We start from the raw sequence: 21,777 nt of genomic DNA on the forward strand, positions 1-21,777 counted from the left end.
TTTTATTGGCACGTCCAGTGAAAATACAAAAGGCTGAAACAGTTATAAGGAAAAAGACGGCAACACCAAGATAATGTACGTATCAAATCCCCAAATAAGTTAGAAGTGGCATCAGTACCTCTCTGCATAGATGGAAGTAACAAAGCAAGATGGTAGCCTCTGAACAAGTTATCAGGAGTATAATGAAAACCAGAAACAGGAAACCAAACGCGTAGTACATTTGATGATTGCTACAAAACAAAATACACACTGTGAAAAGCACACAGAACAATCCACGAGGCGCACATTCCTAACATGATGGGAGGCACACAGATCTATAGAATGGAGCTATGCTGAATATTGTACTATGAAATACAGCAAAGGACACAGGCATGAAACTTTTAAATTTAAAGAATCTAGCGCTGCTTTAGAGGATTACAGCTGCATTTCATACAGATGAAAAAGGAAACCTCGATTTAACTAGTCGGCACTAAATAGCTGGAGAAAAACAATAATTCAAACGGGCTGCATGAGAGCTCAATCTGATCCTGCTGTGCCCAACTGTGTGGATGAGGGAATGCGAGGCAGAACGATGACTGATCCTAGTATTTTCACAGTTATGCTGTAACACAAATACTATATTAAAGATCAGATATGCATGAATGGCTGTTTACTGTAGATAGGTGGCTATATTGTGCAGTTATGCGGCCACGCCGCACACAAGTCCTATGGTTGGGCTTAGGCAAGATTCACATCTGCGGTGAATTAATCTTTTTCTATTGTGGTATAGGAACAGAAAAATGGAATCGAAGGATAAGGCATAGGCCGAGCACCAACACCGCCTAATGTTAGGTCCTTCTGGTTCCCAGTATGGATTCCAGCATTCTGCGGTACATGCAGCTCTTTATTGTTCTTTTTGCTAGAACCCCCAGGGCAGATGTGAGATTTATGGGTGCTAGATGATATAAGATGCAGGATAAGCCATCACTTTGCAGCTGTAGCCCCCTGCTATCAATAGATATAATGCTGTCAGTGTTATCCAATACACTCCAGAACTGTAAGGGTTACATAGCATCATAAATCAATATAATGCTATGCGACCCCGGCAGTGCTGGAAGTTCAGGCCAGGTGTCAAGCTGCAAGTCCTCAGCGTGACACCCGCTTGTCTAAAAGGGGCCAAAATCTGAAATATAGAGCATTGCATGAAACATTCTAATTAATGCTAATTGTATCTAACATAATAGAATTCCTCACTGAGATAATTAACTTTTTTATTCCATCTACCACTAATTTCATAAAGTACTCCCATATATCAATTAAAGGGGCATTACCATGTTGTAAAGTGATGTTATATCTCTAGGATATGCCACTGTTTTATGATCAGTGAAGTGCTAATCTTTGGGACCTGCATCGATGATGAGAATGAAGGGGATGCAGTTCTAATTCCGTGGTGTCCAGTGTTCCCTCTAAGCTGTGCAAGTGAGCGGCCGCGCAACAAATTATTGGGCCCCAGCTCAGAAGTTTAATAAGTCCGCTCAGCGCCCGCTCAGCCTGCTTGCAAAATGCCCACACACTTGCCCACACTATTTATGAGTTCTTCCAAACTTCCTCCTTCTGTGTGCGTTGTAAGAGGGGCGCCGCCTACCACATATTCCCTCGCTACTGCTGCCTCCTCCTCCCCCTTTTTCTGACCGAAGAGGAGGAGCAGCAGTGCACAGGGAGAGGTAACGTGGAGGCGGCGTTGCCATCTTAGAAGCTAGACTCCGTCCTGAGACTGAGCATGCTGCACCTGCTACATAAGTATGCTGGGGACAGACCTGGAGGGCATGCTGCTGCAGAACACAAGGGGTGAAACCACTGGCAGGAACACACCATCCCATCCCAGTGATAGACTGCCAGTGGTTTCACCCCTTGTGTTCTGCAGCAGCATGCCCTCCACCTATACTTATGTACAGCCTATAATACAGGCTGCACACAGGTGTAGGCGTAGGCTGGCTGCACACAGGTGTAGGCTGGCTGCACACAGGTGTAGGTGTAGGCTGGCTGCACACAGGTGTAGGTGTAAGCTGGCTGCACACAGGTGTAGGCGTAGGCTGGCTGCACACAGGTGTAGGCGTAGGCTGGCTGCACACAGGTGTAGGGTGTAGGCGTAGTGCTGGCTGCAACACAGGTGTAGGTGTAGGCGTAGGCTCTGGCTGCACACAGGTAGTAGGTGTAGGCGTAGGCTGGCTGCACACAGGGTGTAGTGGTAGGCGGTAGGCTGGCTGCACACGAGGTGTAGGTGTAGGCGTTAGGCTTGGCTGCAACACAGGTGTAGGTGTAGGCGAGGCTGGCTGCAACAGGTGTAGGTGTAGGCGTAGGCTGGCTGCACACAGGTTGTAGGTGTAGGCGTAGGGCTGGCTGCACACAGGTGTAGTGTATGCGTAGGGCTGGCCTGCACACAAGGTGGTAGGTGTAAGGCCCGTAGGCTGGCTGCGACCACAGGTGTAGGTGTAGGCGTAGGCTTGCTGACACCACAGGGTGTACTGGTGTAGGCTTAGGCTGGCCTGCAACCCCAGGGTGTAGGTGTAGGCCGTAGGCTGGCTGCACACTAGGTGTAGGTGTAGGCGCTAGGCTGGCTGCCACACAGGTGTAGGTGTAGGGCGTAGGGCTGGCTGACCCACAGGGGTGTAGGGTGTAGGCGTAGGCTCGGACTGGCACACAGGTTGTAGGTGTTAGGCGCTAGGCTGGCTGCACACAGGGTGAGGTGTTAGGCGAGGCCTGGCTGCACACAGGTGTAGGTGTAGGCGTAGGCTGGCTGCACACAGGTGTAGGTGTAGGCCGTAGGCTGGCTGGCACACAGGTGTAGGTGTCAAGGCGTAGGCTGGCTTGCACACAGGTGTAGGTGTAGGCGTAGGCTGGCTGCACACAGGTGTAGGTGTAGGCTGGCTGCACACAGGTGTAGGTGTAGGCGTAGGCTGGCTGCACACAGGTGTAGGTGTAGGCGTAGGCTGGCTGCACACAGGTGTAGGTGTAGGCGTAGGCTGGCTGCACACAGGTGTAGGTGTAGGCGTAGGCTGGCTGCACACAGGTGTAGGTGTAGGCGTAGGCTGGCTGCACACAGGTGTAGGTGTAGGCGTAGGCTGGCTGCACACAGGTGTAGGTGTTTAAATTTTTTTTAATTTTTTTTTACTTTTTATTTATTAACTATTGGCCTCCTTAAGGGCTAGAACCCTTGTCTATTCACCCTAATAGAGCTCTATTAGGGTGATAGGACTTTGCACTCCCCTGCTGCCCTGTGCATAGTGCACACAACAGCAGGGAGCTGACCATGGCGCCAGCCTCTCATGTGCTCCCCCAGCCTCTGATCTGCCCCCCTTCCCCAGCCTCTGATCTTCTCCCCCCCTCTGATCTTCCAGCCTCTGATCTTCCCCCCCCTTCCCCAGCCTCTGATCTTCCCCCCCCTTCCCCAGCCTCTGATCTTCCCCCCCTTCCCCAGCCTCTGATCTTCCCCCCCCCTTCCCCAGCCTCTGATCTTCCCCCCCCTTCCCCAGCCTCTGATCTCCCCCCCCCCTTCCCCAGCCTCTGATCTTCCCCCCCCCTTCCCCAGCCTCTGATCTTCCCCCCCCCTTCCCCAGCCTCTGATCTTCCCCCCCCTTCCCCAGCCTCTGATCTTCCCCCCCCTTCCCAGCCTCTGATCTTCCCCCCCCTTCCCCAGCCCTTGATCTTCCCCCCCCTTCCCCAGCCTCTGATCTTACCCCCCCCTTCCCAGCCTCTGATCTTCCCCCCCCCTTCCCCAGCCTCTGATCTTTCCCCCAGCCCCCTTCCCCCAGCCTCTGATCTTCCCCCCCCCTTCCCAGCCTCTGATCTTCCCCCCCCTTCCCCAGCCTCTGATCTTCCCCCCCCCTTCCCCAGCCTCTGATCTTCCCCCCCCCTTCCCCAGCCTCTGATCTTCCCCCCCCCCTTCCCCAGCCTCTGATCTTCCCCCCCCCCTTCCCCAGCCTCTGATCTTCCCCCCCCCCCCTTCCCCAGCCTCTGATCTTCTCCCCCCTTCCCCAGCCTCTGATCTTCTCCCCCCTTCCCCCAGCCTCTGATCTTCTCCCCCCTTCCCCAGCCTCTGATCTTCCCCCCCCTTCCCCAGCCTCTGATCTTCCCCCCCCTTCCCCAGCCTCTGATCTTCTCCCCCAGCCTCTGATCTTCTCCCCCAGCCTCTGATCTGTCCCCTCTGGTAACGCAAACCCCCCCCCCCCCTCCCCAGTATTTATCATTGGTGGCAGTGGCCACAGGGTCCCCCTCCTCCCCCCCATCATTGGTGGCAGTTTGCAGTTCCGATCGGAGCCCCAGCAGTGTAATGCTGGGGCTCCGATCGGTTACCATGGCAGCCAGGAGTCACGCTACTGAAGTCCTGGCTGCCATGGTATGTTAGTGAGCAGAGAGCAGCGCATTATACTCACGTGCGCTGTGGCCGCTGGTCGCTCCTTCTCATAGGTCTGTGCGGCGCATTGCTAATGCTGTAAGCATTAGCAATCCGCCGCACAGACAGAAGGAGCGACCGGCAGGCCACAGCGCACGTGAGTATAAATATAAGTATATAGCAATCCTGCGTACGGCGGTCCTGTAGCGGTTAAGGTGCTCTCCATTGTGTTCCCTAAATCCTGACCTAGGCCTCTGACCCAGTTAAGTTTGTACTCTCTGCTCTGCACCGATGACGGGCAATCACCCCGAAACAGCTGTCTGCAGAAGGAGATGCTGGCTTAATTATTATCGAAGTCATGTCTCTAGGCCTGTTTAAAATCTCGAACATTGATGTATAGGACAGCTATCTTATATCTGGTAGCATTAGAGGCAGAGCTCGTTAGGAGCTCATTAGCATATCTGTAGCATAGCTTTATTCACTTCTGCCAATATCCAAGGAAAACATTTGCCACCAATTCTCAGGTGTCCAAAGACATATAAAAGACAATGATTGAATTTGTGCAGACACTTACCAAATGCTGTTGAGAATGAAAAACAGCTGAATGAAAATGCATCCGAAAGGTAAAATGCCTCCCATGATAATACCCGAGAACGGTTTGGTCAAAAAGGACTGTGTGGGAACCTGACGAGGAATCCGATTTGTGCGAACGGGATGTTCAATTGCCTACAAAGACAAGTATGAAAATCAGGCTTTTATACTATAAGCTGTTAAAGGGGTATTCCGGTTAGATTAAGTCATCCCCTATCCACAGGATCCCTGCAGTAGGACCCTGATAACTATTAGATCAGTGGGGGGTCCTACTTCTGGGACCTCCACCGATCACGAGATCAGGGGCCCACGCGCATGACTGTGTCCTCTCTCATTCGGAGATAGTGGCTCAATGTACGTGCATCTGCGACTGGCTGCTCCATTCATTTCAGGGTGTACGGGGCCTCTGTTCTTGTGATCGGTGGGAGTTCTGGCAGTAGGACCCCACCAATCTAATAGTTATCCCCTATCCAGAAGATTGGTGTACAGACAATACTTGCTGACATTTGACCACACTTATATTTTAACTGATTTAAAGAGGACCTTTCACTAGAATAAAACTTCTAAACCAACTATACAGACATATAGAGCGGCGCCCAGGGATCTCCCTGCACTTACTGTTATACCTGGGCACCGCTCCGTTCTCCCGTTATAGCCTCCGGTATCTTCATAGTTAGGCTCCACCCAGGGGAACCTGCCGGCGTCTCATTTCCCCATGCTGTAGTGCTGGCCAATCGCAGCGCTCAGCTCATAGCCTAAGAGAAAAAAAAAAAAAAGCCTCTCAGGCTATGAGCTGAGCGCTGCAATTTGCCAGCGCTACAGCATGGGAGAATGAGATGCCGGCAGGTTCCCCTGGGTGGAGCCTAACTATGAAGATACCGGAGGCTATACCGGGAGAACGGAGCGGCGCCCAGTAAGTGCAGGGGGATCCCTGGGCGCCGCTCTACATGTCTGTATAGTTAGTTTAGACGTTTTATTCTAGTGAAAGGTCCTCTTTAATTAAAGTTAAGTTTCAATTCAGATCCAGTGACACGCTGGTAAAAGTTGTGTGTAATACTGCAGCCTAATCCTAGGAGAGTAGCTACAATTCCAGGCACATCCCATGGACAGATGTGGCACAGTTTCAGAAATTAAAAAAAAAGCCATATTTTTATAATCCTGTGCAACCCTTTTAAGTTGTATATTGGGAAGAAGCACAGATCTCCCTACGGCTTTTTGCTTCTTTAACCGTGCTGTACATGTACGGCGCTGGATGGGTCTTTAGAGATGGTGCGCACTGACATCATTTTAGACAGCAGAGACCTGGAACCAATATAGGCAGTCGAAAAAACACACAATTTCAAACATTTAACCCCTCAGATGCCATGGTCAAATGGCTAAAAAAAAAAAAAAAAAAAAAAAAAGCGCATGCTCTAGGACAGTGGTGGCGAACCTTTTACAGACCGAGTGCCCAAACTGTTACCCAAAACCCACTTATTTATCACAACACTGCGTCAACACTGCAATTTAATATGAATACCAATATAGTATATCTTCCATGTACTTTTATCATTTAGCTATAATAGCCTGCCTACATTCAATGCACTGGCTGTGCTGTTCATAGTGCACCCTGCGCTGCCTGTGCTGTTCATAGTGTTCCCTGCGCTGATAAATGGCAGGAAAAGTCTATGGCATATTGGTACACCTTAGACTTTTTCCATGGTGCGGGTGCCCACAGAGAGGGCTCTGAGTGCCGCCTCTGGCACCAGTGCCATAGGTTCGCCACCACTGCTCTAGGACCTGCAACAGCTCCCGCTAGCAGGGAACTGGATAGTGTGTGCGGTAGCCTTGGTCCTCACGAATGGATCAGAGGCTGCCGTGGTATCTCTGTAATCACAATGATCTGGAGAATGTTGTGCCTTTTCATAGGTAAATGCATTGATATCCAATTATTCTAGTCAGGATGGATGTTCATTGCCCTGCTCGACTAGATTTACAATTTTGTATGTCTTGAGTAGGCCAAAGTAAGGTCGCACAAAGGTTTCTGCTTTAGTGTTATTCTTCTCATTAATATACCAGTCTGAGAAGAGGCCTCTCCTTGTCTACTTATAAATTTATGACGGGAGATAAAGATAAGCTCTATGCAGCTGGGGATAATTACCTATACAATTAGGTATTTATTAATGAAGCAAAATATATAATATGTATGTATTCATTTAACATAAGACAATCAGTAGGAGATATATATATATATATAAAAAAGTCGGACTGCACTCCTGAGTAGTAAAAGTGGAAAACTTTTATTCACCCATATTGTGGCAAACTTGCGATGTTTCGGCTCACAAGAGCCTTCCTCAAGTCTTGTTGGACCTTGAACCAATACCTTGGATGGTGCTCCCGAACTTAATATTATATGTTATGAAGACAACATGTATCCAGTATATTATATAGATTTCTCATTAGGAGAATATTTGTCTCTAAAAGAGTGTCTGTAAAGATGTGCATTTGTAACAATGAATCATATCTTTGGTATGACAGGAGGTACTGAAATCTCTGCGAGAAAACAAGGCCATTAATATAATCATGGTCCGTAAGTCAACAGTGTGAGAAACATTCAGAGAGACGCCTAGAGGTCTGTCTATAATTGCTACAAGTGTCAGAATGAATCCCTATAGCTTTAAAATTAAAGCTTCTAAGGTCAAATGTATAGAATACGTTTTATTCAGACTTGCATAAGTTAACCCTCTATACTATATTGCAAATAGCTTACACAGCAGTGTCACCTAGGTATGAGTAGGTGACATTACAACAGTAGCAAAAGTGCATTCTGGGTAAGGTTATGATGTCACATTTTTTATCAATGGTCACGCCCATCCGACAATGATTGGAAAGTTCCAAACTAGGAAGGTGTGCTTAACTGATACGTTTGTGGTCATAAACCATACACAGGGGGAAGAGGATGGGGTGGAAGGAGACAAGTAAAGCTCTTTAGAGGGGTCTATCAAGATGAAAGCCATGTGAGATGCGCTATGATGGACCACCCAGCTTTCCTAGGAGCAGAAGTGAGATTCCTACTAGGACTTGGTAAGAGACACAGAAAAATTATATTTCATTTTATTAAGACTAATTTGATAGTGTGGGTGAAATTATACCATCTAGATTGGTAAATAAATACTTAAATTGATCATCTCTATATTGAGATGTAGTCTTAGGATATTGTGAGGCTTCATTCTACCTGCAGAAGAATCTAGACTCAATCTAGCAAATCATTAAATAATTGCATATATATATATATATATATATATATATATATATATATATATATATATATATATATATACACACACACACACACACACACATACATATATACACACACACACACACACTGACAGAACATTCTTCGCCAAGCTAAGTGATGGATTCACACAGGAAATACTTATTTCAAGTCCTTCCCATTTAAGATATGGTCTAGCAAGATCCTAGATCCCTGTTATTTGTCTTAATATTCTTACCAAAGTTGTATGTGTAAAATAGTCCAGGATGGGGTGGAAGGATACAGTTATCTCTTCTAAGTTATATCCTTGGATGGATTTGCCCATCTTGAAGTCATGTGATGTGTAGTTGGTTAGAAGGGGGCAGAATGTATTTAGCATTCTATATTGATGTCTAGGATTAGACATGCCCATCTTGATATCATGAGGTTTTCTCTGAACAGATGTATATAGTGATGTATATAACTTACAGGGAGTGCAGAATTATTAGGCAAATGAGTATTTTGACCACATCATCCTCTTTATGCATGTTGTCTTACTCCAAGCTGTATAGGCTCGAAAGCCTACTACCAATTAAGCATATTAGGTGATGTGCATCTCTGTAATGAGAAGGGGTGTGGTCTAATGACATCAACACCCTATATCAGGTGTGCATAATCATTAGGCAACTTCCTTTCCTTTGGCAAAATGGGTCAAAAGAAGGACTTGACAGGCTCAGAAAAGGCAAAAAAGGAGATTTTTGTGAAACTCACCTGTAAAATCTTTTTCTCGTCTTTTCCATTGGGGGAAACAGACCATGGGTATAGCTTAGAGGTGTTAGTAGGAGGGACACTATGCAAATGAAAGAGCTCCTCCTCCTCGGGCTATACCCCCAGACTCCACCAGGAGGAACTCAGGCGTTGCACAAGCAGTAGGAGAAGGAGCAAGAAAAAATCATGGAAACCATCGGACCAAGCCATAAGGTCCAACCAGAAACAGAAAAACTGAACTAAAGACCCCTCCTGCAACAGGAATAATGGGTGGGAGCTGTGTCCCCCAATGGAAAAGACGAGAAAAAGATTTTACAGGTGAGTTTCACAAAAATCTCCTTTTCTCGTGCTTTTTTCCATTGGGGGACACAGACCATGGGACGTCCAAAAGCAGTCCATGGGGTGGGAAAAAATATCAGCACCGCCAGGAGGAACGCCCCAACGGTCAAACAGGAACCACAGCCTGCAAAACCCTGCGGCCAAAGCCGCATCAGCCGAAGCCAGTGAATGCAACTGACAAAAATTTGCAAAGGTATGCAAGGACGACCAGGTGGCCGCCGTACACAGCTGAGACGCAGAGGCACGACTGCGTCTTGCCCAGGAAGCCCCCTCCGCCCCAATGGAGTGAGCGGCAATTCTAGCCGGGGGAACTCCACCACAAGCGTGACAAGCCGCGGAAATAGCCAAGCAGATCCAGAGCGCCAAGAATGGCGGACGGAAGCAGTAGCCGCGAGACACACCTTCAGGACCCATACAACATCCAGGGAATGCAGAGTGCGTTCCTTGGGGTTAGCCGGAGAAGGACAAAAGGAAGGCAGGACAAGATCCTCATCAAGGCGGAAGGGAGAGACCACCCTGGGCAAAAAGAAGGGGACTGGACGGAGCACAACTTAATCCTGGTGGAAAACCAGAAAGGCTCCTGACAGGAAAGAGCGGCCAGCTCCGACACCAGTCTGACTTAAAAGCTCGTGATGGGACGTGAACTCACAGCCACTGCATAATAGCCCAGAACTTTAATCACTACGCTATGTAGCTGTATCAGAAGCTATGGTCACAAGGAAGTCCAGATGAGAACAGTCAGAGAGACCCTCCTCAAAGGCTCGAAGGGGGCCGACTGCAGAGCGCGCAGAACCAAATTGAGATCCCAAGGAGACAAAGGGGGAACATACGGGGAACCGAATGCGCCACCCCCGAAGAAAGGTCACCACCGGACCCTTAAGAGCAAGGGACCTCTGACGGCCCGCGCCGAAACCTGACCTTACAGGGAACTAAGCGACAGTCCCTGCACAAGCCCAGACTGAAGAAAAGACAGTACCATCAAGATGGAAAACCGAAGGGGAGGGAACCCCGAACCCTCAAAAAAGGATAGGAAGGCCATCCAGGTACGATAGTAAATCTGGGAGGAAGAAGACTTCCCCGGACTGATCATGGTCCTAACCACTGAGAACTCCGAGAACACCATCTTTATCAGGATGGCGGTTTCAACAGTCACGCCGGTAAACGAAGAGACCGCAAATTCCGGTGGAAGAACGGGCCCTGAGACAGTAGGTCCTGTCCGTCGGGAAGAGGCCATGGGGCGTCCGCCAGCAACCGAGCCACGTCCGAAAAACCACGCGCGGCGAGGCCACTCTGGGGTGATGAGAACGGTCGGAGTCCCTTCCGCCTCGAACTGGCGTAGACCCTTTGGTAGGAGAGGAAAACAGAGGAGGCTGAAGTCCTGCCACGGAGACACCTGCGCATCCATCCGTACGCCTCCGGATCTCGGGCGCGAGCCAGGACCACTGGGATCTTGTTGTTGAACCCGGACGCCATTAAGTCCACATCCGGACGGTCCCATCTGTGGCAGATTTCCTCGAACCCTTCTGGATGCAGAGACCACTCGCTTGGATCCACCGTGTTGTGGCTTAGAAAGTCCGCTGTCCAGTTGTCCACTCCTGGAATGCAAACTGCTGACAACACCGGAACGTGCGTCTCCGCCCACGTCAGAATTCTCTTCACCTCCTGCATCACCATCCGGCTGCGGGTCCCGCCCTGATGGTCGATATAGGCCACGGCCGCGGCATTGCCCGTTTGAACCCGCACTGGGAGGCCCGCAAGGAGAGAGGTCCAATAGGAGAGAGAGAGCGGAAAAAATCGCCCTCAGTTCCAGAAAGTTGATTGGAAGGCGAGACTCTGCCGCCGACCAAATTCCTTGAACCGTGCGAGACTGGAAAACGCCCCCCCCAACCCAGGATGCTGGCATCGGTGGCGGCGATCGTCCAGGAGAATGCGAGAAAGGAACTCCCCGACCTCAGGTTCTTTGGGAACAGCCACCAAGGGAGAGCTGCCCGAACCCGCTGAAAGGTAAAGGATCTCCTGTTGCGCCAGGCGAGTGTGAAACTGGGCATATGGAAGGCCTCGAAAGAGGCTACCATAAGACCCAGGACCTGCAAGTATTCCCGAATGGAGAGGCACGGGGAGCGCAGCAGATGCGACACTGCCCCCTGGACCTGGGAGGACTTGAAGGCTGGTAGAATACTTAGGCAGCCGAGGTGTCCAAAATCACCCTCCGGAAGGAGAGCCTCTGGGACGGGAAGAGGCAGGAGTTTGGGAAAGTTACCAGCCAGCCGAACCGTTCCAGGGTCTGAACAGTGATCCGGACGCTGTCCGTGGTCTGCGGTAGAGAGGGGGGCCTCTATCCGGATATCGTCCCGATAGGGCAGCAAAGGAATGCCCCTGGTACGAAGAAGCGCCATGAGCGGTCCAGGACCGTGGCAAGGACCCGCGGGGTGGTCGCCAACCCGAAGGAAGGGCGACAAACTGACAGTGTCGACCCATAATGGCGAAGCGCAGGAATCGATGGTGGGATTCCGCAATCGGGACATGTGATAGGCCTAGGAGCAGCAGGACGGGCTGACTGGGCCCTCTAGTGCCGGGAAGGCTGGTGCAAAGGAAGGCCTCTTTGCGGGCGACCTGAGACCCCCGGCGGAGGAAGCAGGCGACGGCCTACCAGATGAGAAACGGCAAAAGGCATGCAGAGATGAACTCGTCCAGCTGATCCCCATAAGGTCTGGAAACCCCAAAGGGGAGATTAGCAAGGGAACGCTTGGTGGAGGCGTCAGCGTCCCACACTTTCAATCAGATCTCTTCGCGCTGAGTGACAGAGATGGCCAACCTGCGGGCAAAGAGGGAAACAATGTCCCTAGAAGCTTCGCAAAGAATCTTAGAAGCCTGAGACATCTGGAGAACCAACTCCAGTGTGTTAGTAGCCGCATCTCGTACCGCCAGTTCCTGGTGGTGGTGTTGTAACCACACCGAGAGAGCACTGGCTACCCCTGCTGAGTGAAAGGTAGGTCACAGGGACGCGCTGCCAGCGAAAAAAGGACCTGGAAGAGAGTCTATGCGTCTGTCTACAGCATCCTGGAAAGAGGAACTGACTAAGACAGGAAGGGCCACATAATTGGCTAATCCGGCCACCGGAGGATCCACCTTAGGGGGAGGAGACACCTCTCCTCGCCGTCAGCAGGGAAAGGAAAGTATATTCATGCGCTGGGTGGTCGAGAACCTTATTAAGACCACCCCAGGCCCTGGACATGACCGCGGAAAAATCCCTCATGGACCGGGAACATGGTAGTCTCCGACTGCCTGGACGGAAAAAGGGGGAACTCCTGACCAGTGGAAGGAGGAGAATCCCCTTGGAGAATAAAGGTGTCTCGGACAGTCACCACTAAGTCAGCCACCCTGGTGGAGAGCTTAGGCGAGGGGTCCCGCTTCATGACCTAATCAGAGCCGGAAATTCTCCTTCAGACTTGCGCTCCCTAAGGGAGGGGAGAGTCGACCGAACGCGCCTCTAGACGAGGGGGGGGGGGGAGAGCCAGAGCCATCCGAGGAGGGATGCTGCTGCTCACGCTCCCTGTTAGTAGTCGGGCGTCTTCTGTGGAAAACCACTTAGAGAGGTGGTTGGCGTCACAGGATTTGAAAATGCCCTATAGTCCAAAAAGGACCTGGCTCGTCCGAGCCGGATAATTCTCCTTCGGATTACTCTCCCTAGGGAGGGGGAAGAGCAGTCCGCAAGCGCCACCGGCGAGGTGAGGGGGGTGGAGAGACGGAGACATCCGAGGTGGGATGCTGCCGCTCACGCTGCCTCTTCGTAGTCAGTCACCCACTGTGGGGACCACTGAGAGAGATGGAGTCGTTAGCGCCACAGGATTAAAGGACATGGTTGCCTTGGCGACTAAGACCAATTTAGCGGCCGCGCTGGACATGGCAGATGCCCAAGCGGGGACCGCAGGCCCCCAGGGACGTGGAGGAGGGGGGTAAGGCAGGGATGCAGGTAATACTTATCTGCTCCTGCAGAACTTCTCCCTCGACTCCAGGACCAGCAGGGATGCACCTCATCAGGCTTCTGACTCCTTGTCCAGGAGTGCAGTGTTCTGGTGGAGGGTGGCAGCAGGAGACCCAGTAGCTGGTGGGATACCGGAGCTGCAGGTCGAGCCCGGATCCACTTGTCTTCTTTGGGGGGCAATGGAGGCAGCCAGGCAGCGTCCAAGGACGGCAGCGGGCATTCCACGGGGGACCAGGAAGGCGCCATGCCGACTTGTGTCCCCATCTAGAATAATATAAACAATTTTTGAAGGCTGAAAGGGGCTTTGAACTCAGAAAGCCTGGACATGGGGCAGCAGCAGCAGTACCACTGAGCTACCAGCTTGCCTGGCACAAAACGGAGTAGAGTGATGAGGAGCTGCACGGCCATGAGCAAACAGAGTCTCCGGTGTAAGGAGAGTCAGAGCGGCATGCCGAGGCTCCGCCTCCCCGAATGCGTCATTATGGCGCGAAAAAAGCGCGCGCACGAAAAATAAGCGCGCGCGCGAAAATATGCGCATGCGCGAAAATAAGCGCACGCGCGAAAATATGCGCGAAAATATGCGCGAAAATAAGCGCACGCGCGCGGAAATAAGCGTGCGCGTGATTTAAACAAACACCACGTGGAGGAGCGGCCTGCCGGCGGGCGCTGAGGGAGCGCAGCAGCCAAGGCCCGACGAGAGAAGCGCTGAAGCCCACAGTTTAAGGGGGAAGAGATGCCAGTACTCCAGTGCCAAAATGAAGAAAGTGCCCCATCAGGATCCTTCTTCAAGCTCACCCAGGTAGCCACAGACAAATAGACACAGGGAGGGGGAGGGATTGGGCAACACTTATCTGCTCAGCATGCTCCCTCGATGTCCAGACCAGCAGGGATGCGCCTCTTCAGACTTCTGACTCCAATCCAGGAGAACAGTGCTCTGGAGGAGGGTAGGCAGCAGGCGTCCCAGCAGCTGGTGGGATGCCGGAGCTAACAGGTCGAGCCCGGATCCACTTATCTTCTTGGGGGGAAATGGAGGCAGCCAGGCAACGTCCCAAAGACGGCGGCGGGCACTCCACGGGGGACCAGGAAGGCGCCATGCCGACCTGTGTCCCCATCTAGAATAAAAATAACAAAAAGGAGTAGAATCAGAGAGTGTCAACCTCCTTCACCAGACACTAAGCAAAGACTGAGTTCCTCCTGGTGGAGTCTGGGGGTATAGCCCGAGGAGGAGGAGCTCTTTCATTTGCATAGTGTCCCTCCTACTAATACCTCTAAGCTATACCCATGGTCTGTGTCCCCCAATGGAAAAAAGCACGAGAAATAGTGAGATATCTTGCAGAGGGATGCAGCACTCTTAAAATTGCAAAGCTTCTGAAGCGTGATCATCGAACAATCAAGCGTTTCATTCAAAATAGTCAACAGGGTCGCAAGAAGCGTGTGGAAAAACCAAGGCGCAAAATAACTGCCCATGAACTGAGAAAAGTCAAGCGTGCAGCTGCCAAGATGCCACTTGCCACCAGTTTGGCCAGTGGCATCTAAAATAGCTAAAACTAAAAACAAACTAAAAACTACTTCCAAAAATATTCAGCTTTGATATTAATGAGTTTTTTGGGTTCATTGAGAACATGGTTGTTGTTCAATAATAAAATTAATCCTCAAAAATACAACTTGCCTAATAATTCTGCACTCCCTGTATATGTATATAACTTATGTTCCTACTTTGATATCCTAACCTAATAATAGCTTGGTTATAATATGACAAGTTATTTCCACTCACATGTATTGTTAAGCTTGTAATGCTTTATATTAACGCTATATATATTCATTTGCATGTATCGTGTTTATTTACTTATACAGGGAGTGCAGAATTATTAGGCAAGTTGCATTTTTGAGGATTAATTTTATTATTGAACAACCATGTTCTCAATGAACCCAAAAAACTCGTTAATATCAAAGCTGAATATTTTTGGAAGTAGTTTTTAGTTTGTTTTTAGTTTTAGCTATTTTAGGGGGATATCTGTGTGTGCAGGTGACTATTACTGTGCATCATTATTAGGCAACTTAACAAAAAACAAATATATACCCATTTCAATTATTTATTTTTACCAGTGAAACCAATATAACATCTCGACATTCACAAATATAAATTTCTGACATTCAAAAACAAAACCAAAACAAATCAGTGACCAATATAGCCACCTTTCTTTGCAAGGACACTCAAAAGCCTGCCATCCATGGATTCTGTCAGTGTTCTGATCTGTTCACCATCAACATTGCGTGCAGCAGCAACCACAGCCTCCCAGACACTGTTCAGAGAGGTGTACCGTTTTCCCTCCTTGTAAATCTCACATTTGATGATGGACCACAGGTTCTCAATGGGGTTCAGATCAGGTGAACAAGGAGGCCATGTCATTAGATTTTCTTCTTTTATACCCTTTCTTGCCAGCCACGCTGTGGAGTACTTGGACGCGTGTGATGGAGCATTGTCCTGCATGAAAATCATGTTTTTCTTGAAGGATGCAGACTTCTTCCTGTACCACTGCTTGAAGAAGGTGTCTTCCAGAAACTGGCAGTAGGACTGGGAGTTGAGCTTGACTCCATCCTCAACCCGAAAAGGCCCCACAAGCTCATCTTTGATGATACCAGCCCAAACCAGTACTCCACCTCCACCTTGCTGGTGTCTGAGTCGGACTGGAGCTCTCTGCCCTTTACCAATCCAGCCACGGGCCCATCCATCTGGCCCATCTGGCCCATCAAGACTCACTCATTTCATCAGTCCATAAAACCTTAGAAAAATCAGTCTTGAGATATTTCTTGGCCCAGTCTGGACGTTTCAGCTTGTGTGTCTTGTTCAGTTGTGGTCGTCTTTCAGCCTTTCTTACCTTGGCCATGTATTGCACACCTTGTGCTTTTGGGCACTCCAGTGATGTTGCAGCTCTGAAATATGGCCAAACTGGTGGCAAGTGGCATCTTGGCAGCTGCACGCTTGACTTTTCTCAGTTCATGGGCAGTTATTTTGCGCCTTGGTTTTTCCACACGCTTCTTGCGACCCTGTTGACTATTTTGAATGAAATGCTTGATTGTTCGATGATCACGCTTCAGAAGCTTTGCAATTTTAAGAGTGCTGCATCCCTCTGCAAGATATCTCACTATTTTTGACTTTTCTGAGCCTGTCAAGTCCTTCTTTTGACCCATTTTGCCAACGGAAAGGAAGTTGCCTAATAATTATGCACACCTGATATAGGGTGTTGATGTCATTAGACCACACCCCTTCTCATTACAGAGATGCACATCACCTAATATGCTTAATTGGTAGTAGGCTTTCGAGCCTATACAGCTTGGAGTAAGACAACATGCATAAAGAGGATGATGTGGTCAAAATACTAATTTGCCTAATAATTCTGCACTCCCTGTATAGGTTTATAACCTTGTAACCAATAAACCTGTGTATTATTGTATAATGCAGAACTACATGTTTTATCATTAACGTCCTCTCACGTCAAAAAGAACTTATTTATCTGAGGAAATAGTCGGACTCAGATGTGAATTGTATTAATTAGGTTGTCTACAATTCACCAGGTCATGATTTTAAGAATTTATGACAAATTTTATAATTTTTTTTATGGTTAATTATTTTATGACCATAATTAATAATTCTTAATTTAATTATTACCCCCCGACAAAAATGAAGGTAACAGTTCAGTTTTAATGCAAAGGGAACTCTGTAAAAATAAAGACCCATAATACTGTGGCGGAATTGCATTTCTTTTCCAATTCCACCCAATTTGGATTTTATTCTCAAGTTCCTTCTACATCGCGAGCAATATTAAACGGTGCCATTATAAAGCACAACTTGTCCCACAAAAAAACAAGCCTGTGAATGGTATCATGAAAAAGTCATGGCAGGGAGTGGAAAATGGAAAACGCAAAACCCACCGGGAGTGAAGGGGTATATTAGGAAAAAAATACTGCTTAGAACATTTAATACTAGTTATTCTTTAAGAAGAAAAATTGATCACTAAGTGGCATCGGTAGTCTGCATATGGTCTATATCTCCAAGATCTACGCTCATCACCCAGTACATGAACAGCGCACTTTGGAAGCACCACCAAAGCTGTTGTCCTGATTGGGAATCATCACCAAGCACTTGCACAAGATTTAATCACATCACATGGAAAATGAGCCGATAGCTTTCTGGTTTGTTTCACCATGCAGACCTATAACAGACTGTAAACTTACTCTCTGTTTAAATCCGAAATATGCTCCCAGGAATGTTAGTGGGACAGAGATACCAAACCACATAGCCAGGATAGCCACCAGTGTCCCAAGTGGAATAGTTGCTGAAGAGCCTTTTGTCAACAAAATGACATTCATAATAATGAAATCAGCAAAAATGATCCTGAAAACAAAAGGAAGAAAATTGACTTGTAACCATTCAACCCTTGACAGCATTCAGCCAAAGTGATCTTTTCATACAACAGATACACATTAAAAGGATAGGATTCTAATGACCGCCAACCCCTGTCCATATGTACTGTTAGGGAATATGGACATCACACAGTTTGTTTCTTACTCCTCCCCGCAACCCCCTTCAATGAGCCAGAACACAGTCACTCAGCTCCCGTTTTGGTGGACTCAAGCCACCCATGTATTATATGGACGGCCATGTACCTGAACGGCTGTCATGTAATACTTTTTTTAAGTAAATACATTTTCTAAGCCATTGCAGGAGAAATGACTAGGGATGAGTGAATCGACTTCGGATGAAACATCCGAAGTCGATTCGCATAAAACTTTGTTTCAATACTGTACTCCGTACAGTATTAGAATGTATTGGCTCTGATGAGCGGAAGTCTTGCAAGACTTCGCATAATAACTTCAGAAATTGATTTATACTGTAAAAAAAAAACATTTCCCAAACTCGGGTTCGGTTCCAAGGACCACTTGGAACCGAACCAGAGTTCGGGAAATGTTTTTTTACAGTATAAATCAATTTCTGAAGTTATTATGTGAAGTCTCGCGAGACTTCGCGAAGTAATAACTTCGGCACATCGGAGCCAATACATTCTAAGGCTAAATGCACACAACCGCTGTTTTAGTCCGCATCCGAGCAGCAGTTTTTGCGGCTTGGCTGCAGACCCATTTACTTCAATGGGGCCGCAAAAGATGCGGACAGCGGTAGTCCGGAGGCACGCGTGCACTAGCGGCAGCACGCCTTGCCGCTAGTGTGAAAGTACCCTTATCTTATGGTGGACTTCACTTCCCCCATACCTAAAGACCGGCATAGTAGAGGAGTAGGCATGCTACTTTCTCCAGAGTGCACGTTTCAGGTCATTCCCCCTGTACTCTCTCTCACATTCCCCTCTTTTGAAATCCAGAGGATAGGCCATCAATATCAAATTCATGGAGAACCCCTTTAAAAAAAAACGGCGTTCCTGTGATTTGGCATGGTTTTGCATGTAGTACCTATAAAATAAATGTTTCACCTGTAGAAACTCTGAGACCAATTACTGCATGACAAAGCCACATGTGGTGTTTCAGATATTTTAACGGCACATCATATGTGAATACTGCTTTATGCTAGCACTACGAAAATCAGAAAAGCAAAGAAACAACTTACCCAGGACACAAAAGTGCTGTCATTAGCGCATTTGATATCCATCCCTCTCCACCAAATGCTGAAAAATGTAAATTTACAATAACTGAGAAGCTGAATATAAATAACTTATCACAGAGTAACGGAGTACCCTTAAAGGAACATGCTACTCCATGAGACACCAAACATGTAATGCCTACATGATGATACCCAGACAGGGGAAAAGCAGGATTAGGAAAGTAGTAGGGATATTTGTCAGCAGGTTAAGCCAGCGGTCCCCAACCGCCGGGCTGCGGCCGGACGATTGTTTGCTGGGCCGCGGCAAAAGGGCCCTTTGCCGACATCGCAATTGCGCCACAGTAATAGCAAATTACATATCTGCAGCAGCAGCGCTTCACTTACCGCTGCCTGCTGCAGACTAACAGCCGAGTTGGTCCCGCCCCCATCAGCACCGCGGTGGAAGAGAAGAGAGGAGGGCTCCGTGACTCAGTCGCTCACATCAGGCAGCTACGCCTCCTCCAGCACAGAAGCCGAAGCTGACGTGCTTTATCCCCGCCAGCGCTGATGTGCCCGCCCCCAGTCTTCTCAATGCCCGCCCCCAGTCTAAGAACTAAGGAAGCAGCAAGAAGGAGGACTAGCAGCAGCCAAAGCTCCATCAATAGTATTGAGGGGCAGCAGGGCAGGGTAGTGGGATGTGTGAGTGAGAGGCACTCAGAGCAGCAGAGAGACTCACTCAGGCCAGCAGCAGCCATTTTAGTCAGATTACAGCCATTCTGCAGTTTTGGCTCTAATCTGACTGAAATGGCTTCTGCTGGCCTCAGTCTCTCTGCCTTCTCTGCCTCTTTTCACAGGTGCCCAGCCTAGCACAAAGTGTGTTTGACCCTCAAAACGGTGTATTATATTAATCGCACATCAAGTGTTTCAATATCAAAATGGTGGATTATTATTAATCCTTCTCTTCACAGGTGCCCAGCCCACCAAGTTTTTGAACCTCAAAAAGCCCCGCCCTAGAACCCCCCTACCTCACCCGCTCCCTGGGAAAATTGTCTTGCATAAAACTGGTCCTTGGGGGAAAAAAAGGTTGGGGACTTTGTTACAGGACATATTTCCTGCAGTCAAATATCCTTTGTCCTTGCTCAGTTCAGTCTGAGCATACATATGTATGGAGAAGATAAGTGGTTTAGTCTCCAACCATTACTGCCACAGTCAGGCTAAGTAGGAGCGGATTGCCTCGAGACTGGAAAAAGTGAAATGTCTAATATGAATATAGTTACACAAAAGACATGTTAACAACGATAAATGAACATCTAGACATAACCCGCACTCGCTGTGAAAGGTATTAGTTCATGCAGTCATATAGAATGTCACTTACTCTTATACATCCGGGCAGATACGTAACCAGCAGGGGTTCCCAACAAGACCCATAACACAACAGCACATGTCATCAATGCCCCTCTGTTAGCGGGTGAGAGAAATCCAAGACAGGCCAGGACTTGAGAGAAAACACATGAGCACGGTTATTACAGTTTCCTCACAGTGGAATAATCATACAATGACTGCACTTCTAGAGCATCTTTTCTTAGAACTCTGTAAGGTACCATTCTTCTGTTAATTCCCATATGTCTACTTTATGTTACCATAATTTTATAAATGTAATTTTTTTTTTGTATGTTAGCTGGAATACAATTTTAGATGCAATTTTTAGACTTTTTATTTATTTCCAGAACCCGCTTTTTTAAAAGGACCAGTTCAGGTATGAAGACACTTGGTCTTACATAATAGAAACCACCCACAAGTGACCCCATTTTAAGATACTACACCCCTCACATTATTCAAATATGCTTTTACAAACTTTGTTAACCCTTTCAGTGTTCCACAAGAATTAAAGGAACATGGAGGAGAAATTTCAAAATTCCACTTCTTTTTAAATCCATATTTTCCTGTAACACAGCAAGGATTAACAGCAAAACAAACTCTATATGTTATCCTGATTCTGCAGTTTAAGGAAACACCTCATATGTGGTTGTAAACTGCTGTATGGGTGCACAGCAGGGCACAAAAGGGAAGGAGCAACATAGGGATTTTGGAGGGCATATTTTGCTGCAATAATTTTAAGAGCTATGTCACATTTGAAGACCCCTTGATACACCCCTACAGTAGAAAGTCCCAAAAAGTGACCCCAATTTGGAAACTACAGGATAAGATGACAGTTTTATTGGTACTATTTTGGGCTTCGGGGTTTTTGTGGGGCAAGGCAACCAAAAAATGGCTATTCTGGCACAATTTTTAATTTTAGTTTTTTTTACGGCTTTCACCTAACAGGACAGTTCATGTGTTATTTGTAAAGAGCATGTTGTTACAGACGCGACTGTGCCAAATATGTCTATTTTTATGTTTTGTCTCAGTTTTACTTAATAAAGCATTTTTGAAAAAAAAAGTTTTTATGTCTGCATTTTCTAAAAGCCATTTTTTTCTGCCGATAGTCTGTAGGGGCACGTTTTTTTTTTGTTGGAAAAGTTGCCATTTTTATTGGTACCATTTTTGGGTACATAATATTTTTTGATTGTTCAAAAATGACACTTTTTTGGGGCACACTGACAAAAAAATAAATTATATTTTTATAGAGCCACCCATAACAGATGCGGCAATATCTTATACGTCTATTTTATTAGTTTTTTTTTTATAAAAAAATTGCTTAAAGGGAAAAATTGTTTTTAGAAAAACTTTAACTTTTTATTTTTGTCCCAGTTCAACATTTCTTATGCTGTATTGTACTACAATGAAACTGTCAGTTTCACACTGGCTGGGCTGGGTCTTATAGGCTTCTGTGCATGGTAAACCCTGAGGTTGCCCTGGCAGACTTTGTGGGGCTGATGCAGAGGGAGCCACTTTCC

General features: G+C 47.7%; 1 protein-coding gene across 1 annotated transcript in view; it reads right to left on the reverse strand.

Moving 5' to 3' along the window:
- LOC122919703 (transmembrane 9 superfamily member 2-like) overlaps positions 1-21,777 on the reverse strand; it is a 129,918-nt gene that overhangs the window by 21,539 nt on the left and 86,602 nt on the right. The window contains exons 11-15 of the mRNA XM_044268886.1: positions 20,256-20,375; positions 18,908-18,965; positions 17,527-17,686; positions 4,947-5,098; positions 119-230 (exon numbers count right to left, since the gene is read on the reverse strand). Coding sequence (XP_044124821.1) covers positions 119-230; positions 4,947-5,098; positions 17,527-17,686; positions 18,908-18,965; positions 20,256-20,375 — 602 coding nt within the window. The remainder of the gene's footprint in view (positions 1-118; positions 231-4,946; positions 5,099-17,526; positions 17,687-18,907; positions 18,966-20,255; positions 20,376-21,777) is intronic.

The sequence above is a fragment of the Bufo gargarizans genome, chromosome 9, assembly GCF_014858855.1.
Source record: "Bufo gargarizans isolate SCDJY-AF-19 chromosome 9, ASM1485885v1, whole genome shotgun sequence".
Taxonomy (NCBI): domain Eukaryota; kingdom Metazoa; phylum Chordata; class Amphibia; order Anura; family Bufonidae; genus Bufo; species Bufo gargarizans.